At 43.9% G+C, this 22,504-nt stretch overlaps 1 protein-coding gene and 1 pseudogene across 1 annotated transcript; one reads left to right on the top strand and one right to left on the bottom strand.

Moving 5' to 3' along the window:
* Nucleotides 1-200: 200 nt before the first annotated feature.
* LOC145410428 (chitooligosaccharidolytic beta-N-acetylglucosaminidase-like) lies at nucleotides 201-10,644 on the bottom strand (annotated as a pseudogene).
* A 7,499-nt stretch (nucleotides 10,645-18,143) lies between these two features.
* On the top strand, nucleotides 18,144-21,234 carry LOC145410355 (chitooligosaccharidolytic beta-N-acetylglucosaminidase-like). Its single transcript, XM_080280500.1, has 4 exons — nucleotides 18,144-19,067; nucleotides 19,963-20,109; nucleotides 20,380-20,901; nucleotides 21,058-21,234. The coding sequence occupies exons 1-4, from the start codon at nucleotides 18,144-18,146 to the stop codon at nucleotides 21,232-21,234; spliced, it is 1,770 nt and encodes a 589-aa protein (XP_080136626.1).
* Nucleotides 21,235-22,504: the final 1,270 nt, after the last annotated feature.

The following is a 22,504-nucleotide window of genomic DNA, read 5'->3' as shown; positions in this document are numbered from 1 at the left end:
ACGTACCTGCCCCTTTCTTGCCTTGAATCCCACACCGCGGCCTGCCTAAAAAGTGGACACACTGGGCCTGGCATAGGACTCAAATTCAGAGCCTGGCTAGTGCTTCTTGCATGCTTCTTGATTTTGCTTGCCTCACTTACACTTTCAACTCTGCACTATCAAGAGCATCGATAAACTGGTCCCTCAGAATAGTCAGTGGGTTAGGTGCTGCTCCAGGGTATGCCCTTGTGTACCATACTCTCCAGGTCATGAGCAAGCTGCTGGAGGGATTCACCTCGGACCCATACACGGGTCTGGAATCTTGCCCTGTAAACCTCAATCTGGTACATGGTCGCATATCTGTGCTCCAGCACTTTTACTAGGGATTGATAAGTATTCCTCTCCTTCACTGACATCTGCCCAAGAATCTCCATCATGGCACCCTCGAGGCTAGCAGCAAGGTGCACTGCCCTTTGCCTATCATCCCAACCATTCTGAGCAGCAAGTAACACAAACTGCGCACGGTAAGCTTCCCAAGATAACCTACCATCAAATTCCTGAAGTTTCTTTTTAACTGGACCCCTATTATAGCCATGCACATCACTGATTTTGGGCCTAAAACTGGGGCATCATAATTAAGCCCAAGACTCAAAACTTCTGCATTCTGATTAATCACACCTGTAATTCTTCCTATAGATGCTTGGGATTCGTCAAGATCCACCATACACTGTATTTTTTTCATATGCTCCCTTTACATTAACCGGAGGCTCAGCAGTGCAATATTTCTCTACAGCCTCAATTTTCTCACAAATTATTTTCAAAAGGTCATCCACATGCTTCAGCTGGTCATCTGCATGCTGTCTACACTCCAGCACATTATTGCTTACCTCACACTTCCCCTGCTCTGGCTTGGCGTCTACTTCCTCCTTAACCCGTCATGTCCCGAGGTTTTCCACACCTCCGACATCCCCCAATCCCGAGGTATTTTCGAGAAAAAAAATTTTTGGCTAAAATCTTCGCTTTTGGTGAGAAACATCGAAAATTCATAGAGAAATCGCTTACCTGAGGTTTAAAATACTCAATCCAGGTAGGAGTTACTCCTTACCTGACTGGGTTTTCTAACATGCTGGCACCAAAGAAAAAGAGTTCTATGGGAGGGTAACTATTTTATCCACTCATAAACGGTATTTATTTATTTACTTGGTACGAATTTATATGTAGTATGAGAGTATATTGGTTTTCAAGCAGTAATAAAGGCATTATAAGCATTGTTTCACTCACTAACTAATCACCATACCTGACCTTTTTTTGCCACATTACCTGATCATTATTCTGACTGTTTCTTCTTCTAATGCTATGTAAACATTGTCCTCCACATTGTCATCGATTGGGGAATCACTCTGGCCCTGAATATCTTTACTGGCCAGGTCACTGGTAACAGGTGAATTGCCGAGACAATAGCGTGAGGGGGGGAGGGGGGAGGTTATGCAGTGTAAGGCATTGTCCCTGCTTGGCATCTTGTAGAGGAATAGAGGAAGGTGTCCCGTGTATACATACAAAAAATCATGTGCGAAAATTGAAAATTGTGCAAATTAGGGACCTTGCAATTGCACGACGTACCGGTACGTCGCCAGGACTGGCAAATGCAAATCATTGCAATGTACCCATACGTCGACAGGATGGGGCGGGTTAAACTGGTGCTGTTCTTCTTTTATTTCCCCCATGAAAGCATCTACCTCCTTGCATCCTCAACTGTAATTCTCTCTGTTGCTCCTGTAATGTTTCTTGAAGCTGTTCTTATCGTTCTATCTGTTCTTCATTTTGTGCCTGTAATTATTCTTTGAGTTCTTTCTGTCTTTCATTCTGTGCTCATAGTTGTACACTTTATGCTTGTAATAGCATCATAATTGCAGCCAGTGATGCCTCCTCTTTCCTCGCATGGCCTCTTGTCTGTACACCTTCTGCTCCATGTTGAAGGTTTGACTCACTGCAGCACTTTTCTAATGATCCACATTCCTGACACCACTGCTTTGTCCCCGTCTCACACTGCCACAGACTCCAACAGCAGTAGTTCAATATAGGAAGGACGTTGCCCAGTGAGTTGTTCTTTCTGTGGTCAGCCTTTCAGTGTACAACAACAAGATTGGCTCAGGCGTGCTAGATAAACATTGGCTTCTTAAGTTCACTGTCTTTATTTTCCAGATAATTACACTTAATGCTTGCCAACTTCACTTCACTGATTTTACAAGTACTGGGGCTATACAATCTTCACAAACTGCACTAATACTGAATTGACACTGAACTACGCTCAAACTGAACTGAAAAGAAACTGACTCCCCCAGGCTCTTCCTCCTCCTCATATAGCCTTGCATTACACTCAAAGCTTCTAGTTTACCCAAGCACCTACTGTTACCAAATCAGAGACATCCAAATCATGCCAGAGTTTTCTTACAGTGCATAACACTCTAAATTATTTAGCATACAAAGTGAGATACAGTAAAACTGACAGTTTAACAAATACTCACATAAGTAAATCATTGTTGTGAAAAAGAGTACAAAAATTAATGTACAGCTTACAAAATAACCCTGCTCACAATAGCAGGCTAACTGACAACTCTGACAGGCAACTGAAAAATACCAGAAATACTGAGAAGAGTAATACTGAGAACCTGCCAGTACTTCCTATCAAGCAAATCCCGCTTCTCAACAGTATATAGTTAAACATAGCAGAGTCCTCCATTAAGGTTCCTGCCAAGGTGCATAAAGTTACATACTGTATTTACAAGTCCTTCATTCTGATGGCAATTTTCATATCACTGCTAAGATGTACACAGTTAGATACAACAGAGTTCTTCATTAGGGTTACTGCAGAGATGTATACAGTTACATACAACAGAGTCTTTCATTAGGGTTACTGCTAAGATGTGCATAGTTAGATACAACAGAATCCTTCATTAGGGTTACTGCCAAGACGTATATAGTTAGATATAACAGAGTCCTTCATTAGGGTTACTGCCAAGATGTACAGTATATAGTTAGATATAACAGAGTCCTTCATTAGGGTTACTGCCAAGATGTATATAGTTAGATATAACAGAGTCTTTCATTCTGACGGCACCATTTATGTTACTGCCAGGGTGTAGAGCATTTAGATAATGCGGAGTCCTTCATTAGGGTTACTGCCCAGATGTACTCGTATATGGTTATATATAGCAAAGCCCTCATTCTGATAGCACCATTCGGGCTGGAGGCACTTAGCCTGAACACCTCGCTAAAGAAGACGCTGGCGGTGGTGGATGAGGCGGAACTCGGCGTCTTTGCAGCTGGTGGGTGGATTGGTCCACAACCGCTCTGCCAGGGCAGTTTTGCGTGGCCACACCTACACACAGAATGGATGAATAAAGACTGAGGGTACAACACATACAAAAATAAAGCATGCTTGTACTCCAGTGCTAAATTTACCAACAGGCACTGGATCATAAGCTACATATTCACAAAGGCTCTCTTGCAATAGACCCTATCTCACCTTTGCATCTAGAGTTGCTTCATCCACCTTTCCGCTCCACATTGCTGCTTCTCCTCCTAGGATAAGGTCAGTGTGTGTGGATCCGGTCATATTCTCAGCAATGGCATTGGGGCTGTTGACATACACCTTCTGCCATTCCTTGTACGGACTGCACCAATGAGAGTGTTCGCACGACTAGAGAAATGCCAGATATCACCGATATTTTAATTTTTCAGATGGAAAAAAATCGCATGTCGGACAATGATTGAATGGCCTTTTCATGCATCTTATATATTGTAAAAATATGTAAATATTCTATTTCTTCTCTGTGTAACAGTGCTTTGTCAATGCAACATGAAAAAATATAGTAATATAAAAACTATTTCACAGCAGTTGCAGCTTGGTTTATGCATGCATAGAAATAAATATGTATATCTTTAACCAATAATAATAGTTAGTTATAATTCATACTAACACATTAATCTCCCTGAGTGTAAAAATAAATCTTAATTCATTTCAAGAAAGCATGTCGATATTTAGTTGCTGCCTCCGGTACAACAAGTTTTCCAAGCAAACCAAAACAGCTGTGTCTTTACTCGCACTGTGATCTACTCCATCAGATGGCTTGCTTCGTACGTCTGGCAGCACTATACTCGGTTCCACGGAGTCTGACGCACTGATTTTGCCAGCCGAGGACAGGTGGATCTGGTAACACTGCGCGACGTACTCGGGCGGTGATTGGTGGATTTCCGTTGTGTTTGAATGTGCACCAAAGTGACTTTGTATTTCAACCAAAGCCCTCATTGATTTGTAAGATACCGGAATATACAGATATAAATTAAAGCAATGATATCTTTAATGATAAATATGTGTCTTTTAAATTACTAGAAATAAACCTGAACGACAGTGATAACAAAAAGTAAATAAAGTATCGACGGGACGCATGCGGACAAGTCAGCGACTGATTTAAATTCATTTCAATATCTCTGATTTTGTTTATACTGCACGCGGTTTTATTATAGCAGCATATTTCAACTAATATTTTCTCATGGAATTTGCTTTTATCTTACTTTCCTTTCATCCACCATTAACAAAAATTTCGTTTCATTCTGTAATGATGTAATCCATTACTTTCCTGGCTCTTTGTCGAGGGGCCAGAGATATATGCTTGAGGATGCATTGTGACCAGGGATAGGGTGTCCGTCTGTACGTCTGTCTCTTATGATACAAAAATGTCAGGGAAAATCAAAAACCAAACTTATTCATGTAAGAAATAATTCTACTGAATCTGACTATGAATACAAACAAATGCAGATTTTTAAAGCTACTGTTACCTATGAAGGTATTGAAAATATGTATGTACACTGTATGTATTGAGAATAGAATAACATGTATTGGCCCCAGTGAGGTGTGTGTGTGTGTGTGTGTGTGTGTGTGTGTGTGTGTGTGTGTGCTTACACAAATCATAATTATTAGAAGCTAAGCTAAGCATATCTAGGGTAAGGTTGTACAGTATAGTGGTAGATGAGGTAATGAAGGGCATGGTGTAGACTGTAGACTGACATTGTGTAGCAGTGGTGGGAAAAACATTCGTGCCTACACAGGACCTCGGGACCACCTTGCTATGAACGTCTAAATTCCCGCCATAGTCGCTGACTTGTCCGCATGCGTCCCGTCGCGACTTTATTTACTTTTTGTTATCATTGTCGTTCAGGTTTATCTCTAGTAATTTAAAAGGCACATATTTATCATTAAAGATATCATTGCTTTAATTTGTATCTGTATATTCCGGTATCTTACAAATCAATGAGGGCTTTGGTTGAAATACAAAGTCACTTTGGTGCACATTCAAACACAACGGAAATCCACCAATTACCGCCCGAGTACGTCGCGCAGTGTTACCAGATCCACCTGTCCTCAGCTGGCAAAATCAGTGCGTCAGACTCCGTAGAACCGAGTATAGGCTTCGATACGCCGTAACATTTTAGAGTCTAATAAATATTGAACTATGGATAGACCATATTTGCCATTTTTTGTACATGTCAGATTATACACGGATGTCATTATTCATACGCCTTTCTTGCTTCTTACAATCTAAAAACAGTCTTATTGGAAGATACTGTTCTAACCTTCTTAGGGAAGAATATATAAATATACGAATTTTTCGGCGATATTTTGGGTGAAATAGCACAAGTAAGAGTAATTTACTTCTATTTTTAAAGGTATTTGCTTGATCAATATCGTAAATATCGATCAGAAAAAGAACACAGAAGTTTAACGAAGACCCCCTTAACCCGACAAAATGAAAATGAGGCATAGTTTCTGGTGGTGTCTGGCAGATTTTCCACTCAGCGCGAACGTCGCTCAGCACCACACCAAAACCACAATCTAGATACCAAGCGTCATGGTTGCTAAATACATGTTGTACTTCTTAACTGAGCAGTTCAGCAATGACAGAATCATTCGCCGTGGTCCAGATTTGGATGGTGTTGTTGAGGAAACGCTCGACATGTGTTCCTTCCGTCAGCTGGGTTGTACCCAGAATCCCAAGAACCTCCTCACCTCCACTGGCCTCAGTGAGGAGGTTCCGTGCCTTTTCTTGGAATGCCCCTCACTGACCACAATACACATCCGCGTCCACACCAAAGTTGTTAGACATCATCCACGACCTTATCTCCTCTGCTGTGTTTCAGCAGTTGAGGAAAATTTTAAAAAAATACATAATAATTCTCAGATGATTTTACTGTACCTTGATAGACTTAATTCACCCAGAGAGGCTAAGCATTCTCCGAGATTCGATCGCTCTTCTCTACTGGATATAAATAACACTGAGGTACTGTGCAAATAATATTGGTGGATTTAGCACCCCACTGCTCATGAACTGATACTGTAAGAGTCTATTTATACAACTCGTTCCTGTCATTATTATTACTACCCCCGCCAAGGAGGTTATGTTTTACCCTGCTTTGGTTTATTTGTTTGTCTGTGTATCAGTTTGTTAGCAGGGCTACTCAAAAAGTTATGAACAGATTTTGATGAAATTTTGTGGTCCATGGGCCAAGGAAGAAAATTTGAAATTTTGGGGAGGATCCGGATCCAGATCCGGAGTACCCCGCACAATATCTCCAAAAGTTCTCAATGAATTTCAATGAAATTTTGTGGAAAGGTGGATCATGGACCAAGAAAGAATTCAGTAGAATTTGGGGCAGATACGGATCCGGATCTGGATCCTTTTCAATGGCAATGGCATTGCCAGAGGTATATGCTCTTAGAGTGCTTTCTTATTATTGTAATGCTGAGTGTTTTTGGCTCGGCTTCCTGTTCCGTAAACGCCTAGCGTATAGCGGGGTTCTCTTTCGAGACCGGGGCTTAAACAAATAAGAGAGAGGCAGGACACAAAAACTCCAGGCAACAACCTTACACGTGTATTGCTTAGACAGGGGAATACGTAGATGTTACAGACACAAGTATACTGGGCGATTATAAACTCTTATATCTAGATATGGTTAGCAGTATCTTGCAGGATACTGTTCTGAGTCACAAGGAATAGCACTTAAGGCAGAGCGTTCTCAATTAGGGAAGTCCAGGGTTTCTGTACGTGTGGAGTTGCTAAGGTTAATTCACACTGGGGAGGGTGGTGTAAGGCACTGGAGTCTGATTTTGATTATGGTAGTATGAGATAATTTCTGATGGTAGCGTGTTTACTTTATTACCCTCCACTCGTATTCTGCTTTTGACTAATTATTATCACTTGCTTTACCACTTTGATCATGTCACTGTATTATTCTGTACACTGTTCACTGTTTCTATTATTCTCTCCAACACTGGGTATTGTCGCTGATTCCTGTGACAAGGTCAATTCACTGTTCTGCCTAGGCACTGTTCGATCACTGATATTTCAGTTAGGGTCACTCCGGTCTGTGTCTGGCACCAGGGGTGCGGGTGCAGGGGCGGCACCGCTCCGCTACTGACAGGGCTGGGCACTAGCAGGGGCCTTTGTACTCAGAGGGCACGGGACCACACGCAGGGACGTCCATCCTCGTCCAGGGCTGTGGGTGGCGAAAGGGCCATGGGTGGCGAAAGGGCCAGCGCTCTTAGGGCTGGGGACAGGAGTGTGGCCCTCAGGACTGGGGTCCAACAGGTGCCTGAAACAGTCGTTCAGGCTCCTGATGGAGGATGAGGACCTCCACCGTCGAGGTGTGGGGAGTTCCCGCCCGGGAGTTCTAGGGGTGGTCTGGGGTTCCCGAGGGGTGCAGTCCCCGGGTTTGGCGGCGCCGACAGGAAGGGGCTGCAGCACCGGTCTGCGTCAGGGTCCATCAGGTGGGTCTCCTCCAGTACCAGTTGTAGGGAGCAGAGGCCAGGTGAGATTATAGGGCCTCTCCAATACTCCTCTATGCCCGAGTCTCCCTCTGTGTCAGGGGTTGGGGAACAGGCGTCAGCTCCAGGTGGCGGAGCAGCTACAGGCCGTCTCCTGCCATAAGGTTTGGCTACTGGCCGTGGCTTCCTAGGGGCATGGCTACAGGCCGGCGCCAAGGCCTGGCTACTGGCCATGGCCTGAGAGAGTGGGTGGCTGCCAGCAAACCCAGGGACATCTTCAGAGCGGCTACAGGCTATCTGACAAAGGCAGGAGCGGCTACAGGCCATCTCCTGCAGGAGGGGTGTTGAGTGGCTACAGGCCGTCTCAGGGGGAACACCTTTGGAGCGGCTACAGGCCATCCGATGAAGGCGAGAGCGGCTACAAGCCATCTCCTCGTTACCCTCAGAGCGGCTACAGGCCATCTCAGAAAGAACACCTTCAGAGTGGCTACAGGCCGATTCCTGGTTACCCTCAGAGCGGCTACAGGCCATCTCCTTAGCGAGGGGCGAGCGGCTGCAGGCTGTCTCCTGATGAAGGTGGGAGTGGCTACAGGCCGTCTCTTTAGAACCCTCAGAGTGGCTACAGGCCGTCTCTGGGGTGCTGGCAGGAGCTGGATAGGCAGCTCCACCCCTTAGCTGGTTGGTGAAGGCTCGCCCAGAAGATAGTCTGGTATTCCTGCTATGGTGACGGCGGGCGGGCTCTGGGTCATAGGGGCACGCGGCCCGGGCTGACTTAGGCCGTTGTCGCACCGAGTTCCGGCGCGCTGCTGTTGCTCCTCTGTGGGCTCCTTGTGGGGGTGTCTGGGTGTTAACGGGGGCACTATGCATATTTTAATTTTTATTATTAGTAGTAGTAGTATTAGTATTAGTAACACATGCAAAATGGATGACTCAAGATTCACAAACCAGTACAAAGACTCACTTCATCGCCACCGTAATGAAAAAGGTCTATAGCTGTAAAGATTTTAACCAACTCGTTAAAGATTTGTCCAAGGACGGTGTACATTTTAGGGTTGGCCAGGCTGAGTTGTCCACAAGGAGGCTGATAGCAGTGCTGTCGAAAAGGTGCCTGTAGGTGAGTCATTTATGAGTGATGTTGTTCAGAATGTAAAGATCTGTAAAGCAGTGTTCATTAATCTGTGCTTTATCCTCATTTCTCTTTCGCTTTTAGAGACATATTTGTTTCTGAAACAAGGTAATCCATTTCCACTGCTGATTCTAGCGAAATCAGCTAAAGCTTGTCGACTCAGATATATAACTTAAAATCTTCTCTGATACTCTTATCTTATTCTCAGATTTAATCCACTATGCCTAATGAAGTGCTACGGACATCTGCATTATCTATATGTATATTTCATATATGTATGTAAATTATGAACGTTGAGTGAGTATACTGGTATGTGTGAATAGGAAATATTAGTAAGGCATGAAACTCTTCTACTCTCCTAACCTCGTGCCTGTCGTCAACCCACCAGACAAACAGCAGTTATGTTTCTCCCACATACCAGCGTGGGGGAAGTTCAGATGTGATTCATTCATCCAAATCAAAAAGTAATATGTGCAATGCTATCTAAAACAGACATATTAATTCTATAAGGGGCACAACAAACAAGTCGCTTCCATATCATCCTATCCTTTATACAATGTTGCAGAACTTAAATTTATATTTTTAGTAAGGAGATGGATTGGCTATTACTCATTTCTACCTTAACTAGCAACAGTTTAAGTCAAAACTATACTACGGAAAATCAGATATTCAGGAAAAATGTATGACTTTTCAACATCAGTACTGATACTCATTGTTGTTTTCTTAGAGTACAGTTATACCACACGGTCATTAAAGTACTCACTTTGTTGTAACAGACAACCAGCTCACCAAGGCCCCGCTGTTGTCCCCACTGCCAGCCGTTGCCCACGTGTGCCGGGCCATCCAGCTCCGGCAGGAGTCAGATACCTCGCACGCGGGCGTATTGCACAAGATGCTTGATGTCTTGAGGGTGGTAGACGGGATCGGAGGAGTAAGCACCATAGTAGGCCATATTAGGGAGTGACCCGAGGTTGAGAGGGAAGGACTGACTCTATCATGTGCCAGTGGAGTGTGTTAAGCTTGTTGGCAGCCATGGCATCCAGTGTTCGTTGTATCACGGCCACACTGTAGAAGTTGCGTGAAGTGTCGAGGAGCAAGCCGCGGTAAGGGAAGGCTGGGACGTCGTTGACCAAGGCATCCGTGATTATGATAAGGACATCGCGGGTCTCATGGAACGCCACCAGCTGTGCCAGTGTCTCCAGTGCGTGCCGGCCTCCGAAGAAGGTGGCAGCAGTGATGGTGGCAGTGGTTGTGTTAGCAGATGTGCTCACTATCAGCTCATAACTGTCATCCGTGGACAGTGTCAGCCACGTGTCCGCTTCCCTCACTGTAATCTTGACATGGACCTTGTGACCCGACACGGCAGGGTCCCAGGGCTCCTGCCAGGGGGCACCGCCATCTTGGTAGTGAGGATGGTAGCGATCCAAAGTGTCCAGGAACAAGTTGTACACATCATTTATCAGCAGGGACACAGGAGTGGGCACAGTGGGCTCAAAGGTGATGCCAATGGGAAGAAACTGGACAGTGGTGCTGACAAGGGTGGAATTCTTAGGCGAAGCCACAATGCGCCGGCTGTACCACACGTCAACTTGCATTCGTTGAGTGTCACCAGCGCCTTCACTCCTGTCTTGGCCTCCTTCACACACTTGTCACCCTGGCACTCGTACCCCCACGGCGACGGCATGCTGAGGAAGAAGTGGCTGTGATATACTCGCATGTTCTCTTACAGGATGTAACCTATCTCATTAACACCACAGCTAGTACTGTACTGCGAGATAGTAAACTGTACACGGAACTAAAAAAATTTCCTTGCCTGGCCCTCTTACCCCCAGGGTGACGAGATGCTGGGGAAAACTGGCCTAGAAATATACACATTTGCAGAGTGTAATATGTCATATTCACACCACAGATACTACTATACTACTACACAGTAAACTGTATACTGAACTAAAAAAACATCTGCGCACTTGTACTCCCTTTTTGAAAGCAAGCTGACGGAAGACTAGTTGTGAATATGCATACTTGCAGGATGCACTGTAGTATGTCACATTAATACCGTAGACTCTACTGTACTAGTAGATAATAAACTATACACTGAACTAAAAGTTATTTTTCGTTGTCAAATGTGCACACTTACAGAATGTAATTTGTTAAATATCACCAGAGCCACATCATGAACTTCATTAGGCACACTATATGACTCTACAGTGAACTACATGTAATGCTAAAAGTGACGAACACTGCAAAGTGTTGAAGAGACCCTGGCCACCATCCTGAGAACTTACGAGAATAATCCAAGAGCGGATGGAGCCACCAGACACAGCAATGGCAGCACCAACGACATCACAGTGCACAAAATCGTTACGCTGCACGTAGAATAAATGTTGTAATTACCTCCGCCAACGAAGCTGAAGGAGGTTATGTATTCACCTATGTTTGTCTGTTTGTCTGTTTTGTCCAGACGATGTCTCCAAAAGTTCTCAATGAATTTCGATGAAATTTTATAGAAGGGTGGGCCACGTGCCAAGGAAGAAGTGATTAAATTTTGGAGCGGTTCCTGATCAGGATCGGGAGTATCCCGCACAATATCTCCAAAAGTTCTCGATGAGTTTCAATGAAATTCTGTGGAAGGGTGGGCCATGGGCCAAGAAAGAATTTATTAAATTTAGGGGCAGATCCGAATTCGGATCGGAGTTCTATCTCCACGGATCCGGATCCGGATCTTTTTTAATAACGATGGCATTGGCGGAGGTATGCGCTCTCTGAGTGCTTTCTAGTTAGTATTATATCCACCACCAAACACAACAGTGGTAGCAGCAGCAGCATTGCTATCACGTGACCTGTCATTGTCATACTGTAGGTAGAACATCAGTTGTTTAGTATTGCCTTTGTTATCGTTATGCAGTAAGTGGAACATGTATCTTGCAGTGAGACTCCACTGGTACATACAGTATACTGAATATCTGCATAATACTACAGCCATGTGTTATATGTGCTGGCCTGATGAGACCATAGACTTTTATCGAATTAGGACCCGGTTCCCAGGTAGCATAGGAGACTTCGTAACACCTCTTCATCAGTGAATTATTTTGCATATTACACCTGCATATCCTAGTGTTTGTTACTGAGGCAAACCGTGTTGATCCTACGTACATAGAAATATAATAAAATGAAATATCAATCCATCATATATGTAAAATTCATCGCTAAGGGACAGGTACTTCGAACTGTCCAAAGCCACTTACAGTGCTACTGTACTCGTAGCGGAATCCAGAGTTGGTTGTTCTGGGAATCTCTAAGGCAGAGTCCGCACCAAATATAGGCTGGTGCGGAGGGGTGGGGGGGATGCGGGCGGGTGGACGAGAATAAGAATGGAGGAGGGGGCAAGACGGTGAAGAGAAGGAGAGTAGAAGGGGATGGGGAGGGGGGAGTGAGGGAGGAAGTATGACGGTGGAGGGGGAGGAGGTGGGACAAGCCACTATATTTATAAAGTTTCAGAATTTGACCACTTCACTCCAAGGACATATTTATTTATTTAGCTATTTATATATCTACAGACGTTTCTATTCTCGTTAGGATATTTTTTTTATGTCTTGGGTTTAGGTTTAACTCTCTTAAACCTCTTCAGTGCAAGATGGCTCCGCTAAGACGAGTAAAACAGTGTGGAAATAGCAGTAATATAGGGTAATCCACATAGTGCACTGTACTAAAAACGCAACTGGTGGTATCTGGTGTGTTGTGGGTATGGTATGGTGTGGTGTGGTGTGGTGTGGTGTGGTGTGGTGTGGTATGGTACAGTATAGTACAGTATGGTATGGGTATGGTGTGGTATGATATGGTATGGTATGGTATGGTATGATATGGTGTGGTATGGTATGCTGTGGTATGGTAGTGATGGGGGTCGTTGTTGAATAAACTGACAAATGCCTGGAGTTCCTGTTTTTTAAACAACTCCTCACAGGATGCGGCGTTAGGTAACAGATACTGACAGATAAACATCAGATATCACCACATCACAGCTATTTCTGTCACAAAGTAAGATACACAAAGTTAAAGATGATGAAATCCATGCTAACAGACAGTCCATAGTGCGTTTTCTTTCTTTCCTAATCTGTTGAATATCCTTAAGCTCCCACCTCGGTCGATGGCCAGGTGCAGCCAGACTGGATGGTTGATTACTCAGTTTTTTTAATGTGTGTGTGTGTGTGTGTGTGTGTGTGTGTGTGTGTGTGTCGAGGGGGGGGTGTTCTGCAATTTTCGTCTGCATCATTTTTTCCCTGGCTTTCGTACTTTAGGTGGGAAAGGAGGTCTGGATGATGATGATGATGATGATGATGATGATGACGATGATGTGTCTATATCAAAAACTCATAAACAGCACAAAAGAGAAACTGGGAGAAAAAAAAAAGTATGCACAATAAATCGCTAAGGAAGTGGTGCTACAGAATTATAAGCAATGAGGGTACGGACCCTCTTCAGTAATAAGACCCAAGGAAAATCGTAATTCAGGTATATTGTGTTCACCTTTGGCTCAGATTTTCGTCCTCTTGTAGCTTAGTTTCACGTAGTTCAGTGGCAGAAAAATATAGTGCTACCGCTCGACATCCTTTTCGTAGCACTTCTTCGTGACCAGCAGGACAGTTTAGTGTTAATCTGTTGTTGCAACTCGGCATTCAAGATGAAGAGATGAGAATTTTAGGTCATATTAGAGTGAAAAGACTGTAGGACATATTTACATGAAGTCATCTAGAAAAAGCAAGATGAAGAAGGAGAAGTAAGAGGAAGAGAAGAAGAACAAGAAGAAGAAGACATCCCCAGGCAAGATGGGTTAGTAATATTGCTGATATATATATATATATATATATATATATATATATATATATATATATATATAGATAGATAGATAGATAGATAGATAGATAGATAGATAGATAGATAGATAGATAGATCCTTGGTAGTATGGCAGGATATCGACCCCAGGCGCCGAGGGGGTGGAGAGAGACTGCATGGAGAGAGGAGTGACGGAGGAACATGAAAGGAAATTCTGAGAGAGAGAGCGAGTGGGGGGGGGGGGTTGTTGCTAGACCCGGGCCACCCAGTCGCACCCTTTGGCCCACCACTGGCTTCATATCGTAACGTTGTCGTATTTGGCTTCTCATTTGATTTTTAAAATCTATCATGTGAACAATGTAAAGCAGTTGGCCTCCCTCAGAGTAGGACTTGCCCCTCCCTCCCCATCGTTTGGTAACCTGGCTACGTTAGTGAAGAAAGGTGGGGGGGAGGGGAGGGAAGATTTGCCCTTGAGATGTGACCAGGTTGCTCACCTTCTCCAAGACACACACACACACACACACACACACACACACACACACACACACACACACACACACACACACACACACAGCCCAAACCAAGCCAAACAAACTCATCCTATTCTATACTAACAAAACAAACTTAAGATAATCTAAACAAAACAAAACAAAATTATCTAGACTCATCCAACCAAACCCAACCCAGCCCACCTAAACCCATCTAGATCTAACTAAAATATACCTTACCAAATAAAACTAAGCTAAATCAAACAGACCGAAACTAAACTGAACCGAATGAAGCTAAATCAACCTAACTTAATCTAACCTAACGCAGCCTAACCTCCCCTATCCTAATCTAACTTAACCTAGACTAACTTAATGCAACATGACTAAAGTATACAAAACTTATAAAGGAAGGAGCAATCGGAGAGCACAACACTCTCACCCACCAACCTGTGACACTAACCTTCGATTGATTACTATAAAAACTGAATTACTTCATTTTTGCCCGACCCTTTACCCCTCCACTTAGTTTAGTCTAAATCAAATCGAAACTGAGTTGACTTTATCTGTAACCTTGGCTTTTGACATTTCCCTCTGGCCTTGACCCTTGACTAAATGTTCTCAAAAGCGAATCCCTTCATCCTTGCCTTTCTTTGAACATTTCCACAATCTTTGGTGCAAACTGAATAAAAGTTGTATAAACTGACCTTGCTATATGACCTTTACCTTTGATCTATTGTCCTCAAAAATAATATATCAACCCCTTGGCTGGTCCTCAACCCTTCCACCAAGTTTGGCCGAGATCAGATCAGAACTTTTATTTTCCTTTACTCCCATCTTCATCTTCTCTATCCCCCTGTAATAGTCCTGGGGTGTGAAGCTGCCAGGCCAACGCCTTTCTTACGCGAGATGAATTACATCTATTAAATGACAGTTTCTATCACCTACTAACAAGAAATCTAGCAATATTCTGAGGATTTTTGCTACATTTTTAACGATACCCTTGAGTTGTTAGTACTTATCCTAGAGACCATTTGGATTTTTTGTACTTAGCGACACTCTAACGATTCTTTTAGAGCAGTTTTAGCGATACTTTGGATATACTGCGTCGGTGCTGAGGTGGTGAGTGTTTTCCCGTAGGATGGCAGGCTTCATAGGACCTTAGCGATATGTTTTGTCTGCTTTACATTTGACTTTTTTTTCTGTGGATTTCATATCACTTTAATATCGACATACTTGACATAAATAATATATTAATGAATACGAATGTGCTATATTTTGATTAAACTGGTCAGAAAGAGGTTCTACGGAGCCTCCTCAGCCGACGAGAATACGGGCTTTGTCAGTGACCCTGCATACACGGAGAGGTGAGGTTGTGTCCGAGTAGTGTTCCTCAGTGCGTGTTCCCAGAAACGGAGATTAGAAAAGGGGTTTTAGTTCGTTCACCCTAACTTAGCTGAGATTTTCGTCCTTTTGCAACGTACTTCCCGTAGCTCAGTGACGGACAGTACCACGGCTTTACATCGTTTCCAGAGTATTGTTTTGTGACTAGCACAATAGCCTAAAGTTAATCTGTCACGACTTCACATTCTGGATAGACATATGGCATATTTTAAGCCATGTTAAGGTGAATAAGCTTCAAGTGGTATACAAAGAAGACAAAATTGTTGATGATTACAGGCTGGACTAATAATTGCTGATGCTATAAGTGTAGTGGAGTAGCTTCGGGGGGACCTACGAGAGACCACCTCCCCCCAGACAGATCCTTGCCCCTCCCACTGCCCCCCATTTGAAATTCGGATTACTTTATACGTGGAAAATGTGTACCAATTCCCCCCCCCCCAAAAAAAAAAGGCTTGATCCTACCTTGCCCCCCGACCCCCGAGACCTGGCTAGTGTCAAGTATTTCCCGTCAGTCGATTTACCCCTTCAGTAGCCTACTCTGACAATTTTTTTTTTTCTTGGTACCTTCGGACACAAAGCACCCGTCCGGCAACGCATTCTCACCCCATCTCTCTCCAGCTCTATAAAGCAAGATTAAGCCGGTATTATGATCAGCTCTGGACCTGTCGCTCTCATTCTGTTTTTCCCACTGTCTTTAACCTCCAGTCTTTTAAACCCAGTGTGTTCAAACATCTCGAAATGAAAGGATTTTAATTTTGGATTCTTCTTTGTTCAGTTTTCTTTATAAAGATCAGTTTTTGCAAGCTGTCATCCTTTTTTTTTTATTTACCTAAAATATTTCTATCCCTGGGTTTCTGGTGTGGTTTGTGTAATTTTGATAAGGTTTCAGCAGTTATTGGCATTGCTGTTACCAAGATTATATTAAATTATTTCCCGCGTCCTTCATCTGTGTTCCACTGAAGGACAGCACCGGGTAACTACATTTACTTCACGGTGGTAAGTGGTGGCGACCATCACACATGCACTTGATGCGGTGGCTACCTACCACTTCCTTCACTTTTATCATTCTTTTTCTGTGTTTGTCCTCCTCTCTTTTTATTTCTCCCATCTTTCCTGTCACTTTATATTACTCTTCTTTCCACTTCAGGTTGCCCTACACTGAGTGACAAGCTTAATAGTTTCCTGTAACCCAGGAAACCATTTACAAAGTTGATCGGTAACCATATAACCAAATAACGGTGTGATGTGGAGCCTACTGTGATGCCCCTATTAACTGGGTGGAGGGATGCAGATACAGTATCCATCAGGGAACAAAACCTTCACACTCTTCCCTGCGTCTTGCTGTGGCGAGGTGCTGTCTACCGCAAGGAACATCGGTTCACTGGACGGGACGGCCCTGCAGGAGCGGAAGCTTGCCTACGGTTGATGGTTCTGGCCGACCGGACAGACCAGGGTAATTCAATAACATGTATTCCACATGTGGTAGAACAGTGCCAGTTATAGCATTAAGTAACAGTATAACCATGTCAAGAACAGTACTAAGTATTCGACAAAGTGACGGTGGCAGATTCAGTACTAAGTAAATCCAGTAGTTCCATCTACGGTATGACAATGACAGATGCAGTATATATTTGTTCCACCTACAGTATAGTATCACGTTGGCAGGAACCGTATTAACATTGTTGCTGCTACCACTGTTGTGTGTGATGGTGGATACAGCACAAATAACAACATTTATTCCTCGTGCAGTGTAACGATGGCGTGTACGTGTACCGTGATGACGTTGGTGCTGCCATTGCTTTGTCTGGTGACCCCACCTGCTCTTGGATTATTCTCGTAAGTTCTCAAGATGGTGGCCAGGTTCTCCTCTTCACTTTGCAGTCTTCATTATTTTTAACATTAGATTTTGTTCACTGTAGACACAAGTGTATTTTGAAGTTCACAATATACTTCTGGTGATATTTGACAAATTACATTCCATAAGTGTGCATATTTCTCAATTAGTTTTCCAGTACCTTGCCATCACCTTGGCGATGCCACTGCCAAGACAACATAAGTCTATGTTCAGTGTATATTTTATTATACAGTAATGTAGAATGCTTAATGAAGTTCATGATATAACTGTGATGAATATGTGGCATATTACATCCTGCAAGCAGGCATACCGGTATTTCACAACTAGTCTCCCCCAAGCATACCTGTGCCGTGCGGGTACCAGTGCCATTCGGTGATACCTTTTAGTTCAGTGTATAGGTCAGTGTTTTGTACTGCAGCAGTGGCTGTGTAAAAGTGTGACAGATTGCACCCTGGAAACGTGCATATTTCAAGACCAGTTTTCCCCCAGCATGCCGTCGCCCTGGTGGTATGAGTGCCAGGCAAAGAACATTTTTAGTTCAGTGTACAGTTATTATCTAACAGTACAATACTAGCTGTGATGTTAATGTGATGGATTACATCTTGTAAGTGAGCATATATCACAGCCACTTTTCCCCTCAGGATGCCGTCGCCGTGGGGGTATGAGTGCCAGGGCAACAAGTGTGTGAAGGAGGCCAAGACGGGAGTGAAGGCGCTGGTGACACTCAACGAGTGCAAGTTGACGTGTGGCACAGCCGGCGCATTGTGGCCTCACCCTGAGAATGCCACCCTTGCCAGCACCACTGTTCAGTTCCTGCCCAGTGGCATCACCTTTGAGCCCACTGTGCCCAATCCTGTGTCCCCGCTGATAAATGAGGCGTACAGCTTGTTCCTGGATATTTTGGATCGCTACCATCCTCACTATCAAGATGGCGGTGCCCCCTGGCTGGAGCACTGGGACCCTGCCGTGTCGGGTCACAAGGTCCATGTCAAGATTACAGTGAGGGAAGCGGACACGTGGCTGACACTGTCCACGGATGAGAGCTATGAGCTGATAGTGAGCACATCTGCTGACACAACCACTGCCACCATCACTGCTGCCACCTTCTTCGGAGGCCGGCACGCACTGGAAACACTGGCACAGCTGGTGGCGTTCCATGAGACCCGCGATGTCCTTATCATAGTCACGGATGCCTTGGTCAACGACGCCCCAGCCTTCCCTTACCGCGGCTTGCTGCTCGACACTTCACGCAACTTCTACAGTGTGGCCGCGATACAGCGAACACTGGATGCCATGGCTGCCAACAAGCTTAACACATTCCACTGGCACATCACAGACTCACAGTCCTTCCCTCTCAACCTTGAGTCACTCCCTAATATGGCCTACTATGGTGCTTACTCCTCCGATGCCGTCTACCACCCTCAAGACATCAAGCATCTTGTGCAATACGCCCGTGTGCGAGGCATCAGACTCCTGCCGGAGCTGGATGGCCCGGCACATGTGGGCAACGGCTGGCAGTGGGGACAACAGCAGGGCCTTGGTGAGCTGGTTGTCTGTTACAACAGAGTGAGTATTGGCCGTGTGATACAAATTATTGCTCTATAATCAAGAAGCATTTCACACCCACGCAGCAGCCAGTTCAGCATCAATGTACAGTTATTTTATTCTTCAATCCATAGTATACTTTTGACAAAAACACTTGTTGAAATGACAGACCTGCCATTTTCCTGTTGTACCTTAACTGCAAAACTCCTTTTTAGCCTACTGATAGATATGGCTACTCTAGAATTTTATGCTTATGAGTGATACTCGTACTACAAGTCTTGGTGGTGGTAGGTGATGGTGACCATCATCCACTCACTTCATATAGTGCTGCCTACGCCTTCTTTAATCTTTATCGTTTTATATCTGTGTTTGCCCGCTTCTCTTCCTATTTCTCCCTTTACTCTCTGTCGCTTCCTTCCACTTCAGGAGGCTCTTCACTGAGTGACAAGCCTGGTGGTTTCGTATAACCCAGGAAATCATTTCCAAAGCTGAGTGGTAACCATATAAGCAGATAAAAGGGTGATGTGGAGCCTGCTATGGTACCGATGTTAACAGGGTGGAGCGATGCAAATGCGGCGTCCATCCAGGAACCAAACCTCTACACTTTCCCCCTGCCTTGCAACAGTGAAGCACTGTCAGCTTCAAGGGAACTTCTGTCGAATGCACGGGACGACCCTGCAGGGACGGTTGATTGCCTGCGGTTGATGGGCCTGCCTGGCCAGTCAGACCGGGACTGATCAACAACAATAACAAACACATGTTTTCGTGTAGATATCAATGGAAATAGAGGCATCTTTGTCATGTAGATTGGCCAGGCTCATCAAGATAGAAAATTAACTATAACACTGTTGACAGAACATTGCTTTACCTAATTATACTTTATGAGCGGCATCATTTAGAATTCAACCACCCATAGGAACCATGGCAGCAGTTCTGTCCGGGGCCCCCTTGTGGACAACTCAACCTGGCCAACCCCAACATATACGCGGTCCTACAACAAATCTTTAATGACATGGTTAAACTCTTTGCACCGGTAGACCTCTTCCACTACGGTGGGGATGAGGTGAGTCATTGTATCATTTTTTTTTTTTTTAATTCCACGTGATTCATTTGCTCTGTGTTTGGAAGCAGTTGTACGTGTTGTCTTTCGCAGTATCAGTTCAAGAACATTGAAGTGCTGGATCCATTCATTTCATTGCACGGTACACTTCTTTGTTGTTATTTATGAAATTATAGCACACCAAGTTCTGGAGGGTACTTAGGCTTTCAAGATTAATCCACTCTAATATAGGACAATAGCATTATTTGTGAATTACTGTATACCTCTTCTCAGGTGAATCTCAACTGCTGGAACACAACAGAGGAGATAAGGTCATGGATGATGTCTAACAACTTTGGCGTGGACGCGGATGCGTATTATGGTCAGTGGGGGGCATTCCAAGAAAAGGCACGGAACCTCCTCACTGAGGCCAGTGGAGGTGAGGAGGTTCTTGGGATTCTGTGGACATCCCAGCTGACGGAAGGAACACATGTCGAGCGTTTCCTCAACAACACCAAGTACATCATCCAAATCTGGACCACGGCGAATGATTCTGCCATTGCTGAACTGCTCAGTAAGAAGTACAAAGTCATAATTAGCAACCATGACGCTTGGTATCTAGATTGTGGTTTTGGTGCGGTGTTGGGCGAGGGAAACAATTGGTGCAGTCCGTACAAAGAATGGCATAAGGTGTATGACAACAGCCCCCATGCCATTGCTGAGAGTATGACCGGATCCACACACACTGACCTTATCCTAGGAGGAGAAGCAGCAATGTGGAGCGAACAGGTGGATGAAGCAAATCTAGATGCAAAGGTGAGATAAGGTCTCTGTTGCAAGAGAGCCTTTGTGAATATGAATATGTAGCTTATGATCCAGTGCCTGTTGGTAAATTTAGCACTGGAGTACAAGCATGCTTTATTTTTTGTATGTGTCGTACTTTCAGTCTTTATTTATCCATGCCGTGTGTAGGTGTGGCCACGTGAAGCTGCCCTGGCAGAGCGGTTGTGGACCAATCCATCCACCAGTTGGAAAGACGCCGAGTTCCGTCTCATCCACCACCGCCAGCGTCTTCTTCAGCGAGGCGTCCAGGCCGAGTGCCTCCAGCCCGAATGGTGCCGTCAGAATGAAGGACACTGCAATATCTAACCATAGACGAGTATATCTGGGTAGTAACCCCAACGAAGGACTCTGTTATATCTAACTATATATGAGTACATTTGGGCAGTAACCCTAATGAAAGACTTCTTTATCTAAGTGCTCTACACCCTGGCAGTAACATGAATGGTGCCGTCAGAATGAAGGACTCTGTTACATCTGACTATGTACATCTTTGCAGTAATCCTAATGAACGACTCTTTTATATCTAACTCTATACATCTCTGCAGTAACGTAAAAACTGCCACGAGAATGAAGGACTTGTAAATTTGTAACTTTATATACCCTGGTGGGAACTCTAATGAGGGACTCTGCAATTTCTAACTATATGCACCTTGAAGGACTCTGTAATATGATAATCTGACTCTCTTACCTCTGCATATATTAGGCATAACTGTTATCACTTTGCCCAGTAATATCGTCAGTACCGTATATAGAAAATCCAAATTGTGTATACTTTCGCCCTTCATTGATTTAATCACAGAGTTTAATGTGTTTTGGCTGTTTGAATTCGGGGAAGTCTTTTAATGCTGTATTATTCATATTTAGCTTATTTACTTATTTTTAGCCTATTTGCTTTATTTTACTTATTTGTGTTTTATTAGTTTCATCTATTGTCTTTATTAAGTTTTTATATTTACTTACCTTATTTAATTGTGTATCCTATTTATTTAGCTTAGAAGAGTGCCATATTAATGAAGAAGTTAATGGATGCTGTATCAAACTTCTCCATTGCAAAATACCTCTCGTAAACAGAAAGTAATCATCTGGAAATATCAGAGAGAGAGAGAGAGAGCGGTGGCTGGGTTCAAGGGTTCGACTGAGCGTATGCAATGTGAGGTTACCATAGTTGCCAATTGCTCGTGTCTCTAGTTTATAATTTATAAAGACCCATGAATTACTCTATTGACTTTAACTTGGCCTAAATTTGCCGTCTCTCCATCTTGAACGCTGAGGTGTAACAAGAGATTAAAACTGGAATGTGGTGCTAGTAACGAAGAAGTGCTATGGAAAGAATATGGAGCCGCAGCATTGTCTTTTTTGCCACTGAGCTACCTGAAATAAAATAAGTCAAGTTAGGGTGAAATGAGTTTAAGTCACAGAAAAAACAAGTCTTTATGAAAAGTGATTATTAGTAGACAAAGTTTTGTTTTTCATATGCTTTTCACTTTAATATACAGTAATACATGTCCTCTGGTGGAAGGACACGGGAAAAGTGAGAGGAGTGGAAATGGGTTATTTGAAAGAAGTACGAGTATGT

Source organism: Coenobita brevimanus, chromosome 85 (assembly GCF_032717465.1).
Source record: "Coenobita brevimanus isolate Jiangsu-jjx chromosome 85, ASM3271746v2, whole genome shotgun sequence".
Lineage (NCBI taxonomy): Eukaryota > Metazoa > Arthropoda > Malacostraca > Decapoda > Coenobitidae > Coenobita > Coenobita brevimanus.
Note: the sequence above shows the minus strand (reverse complement) of the source record. Positions and strands in the feature narration are given on the sequence as shown.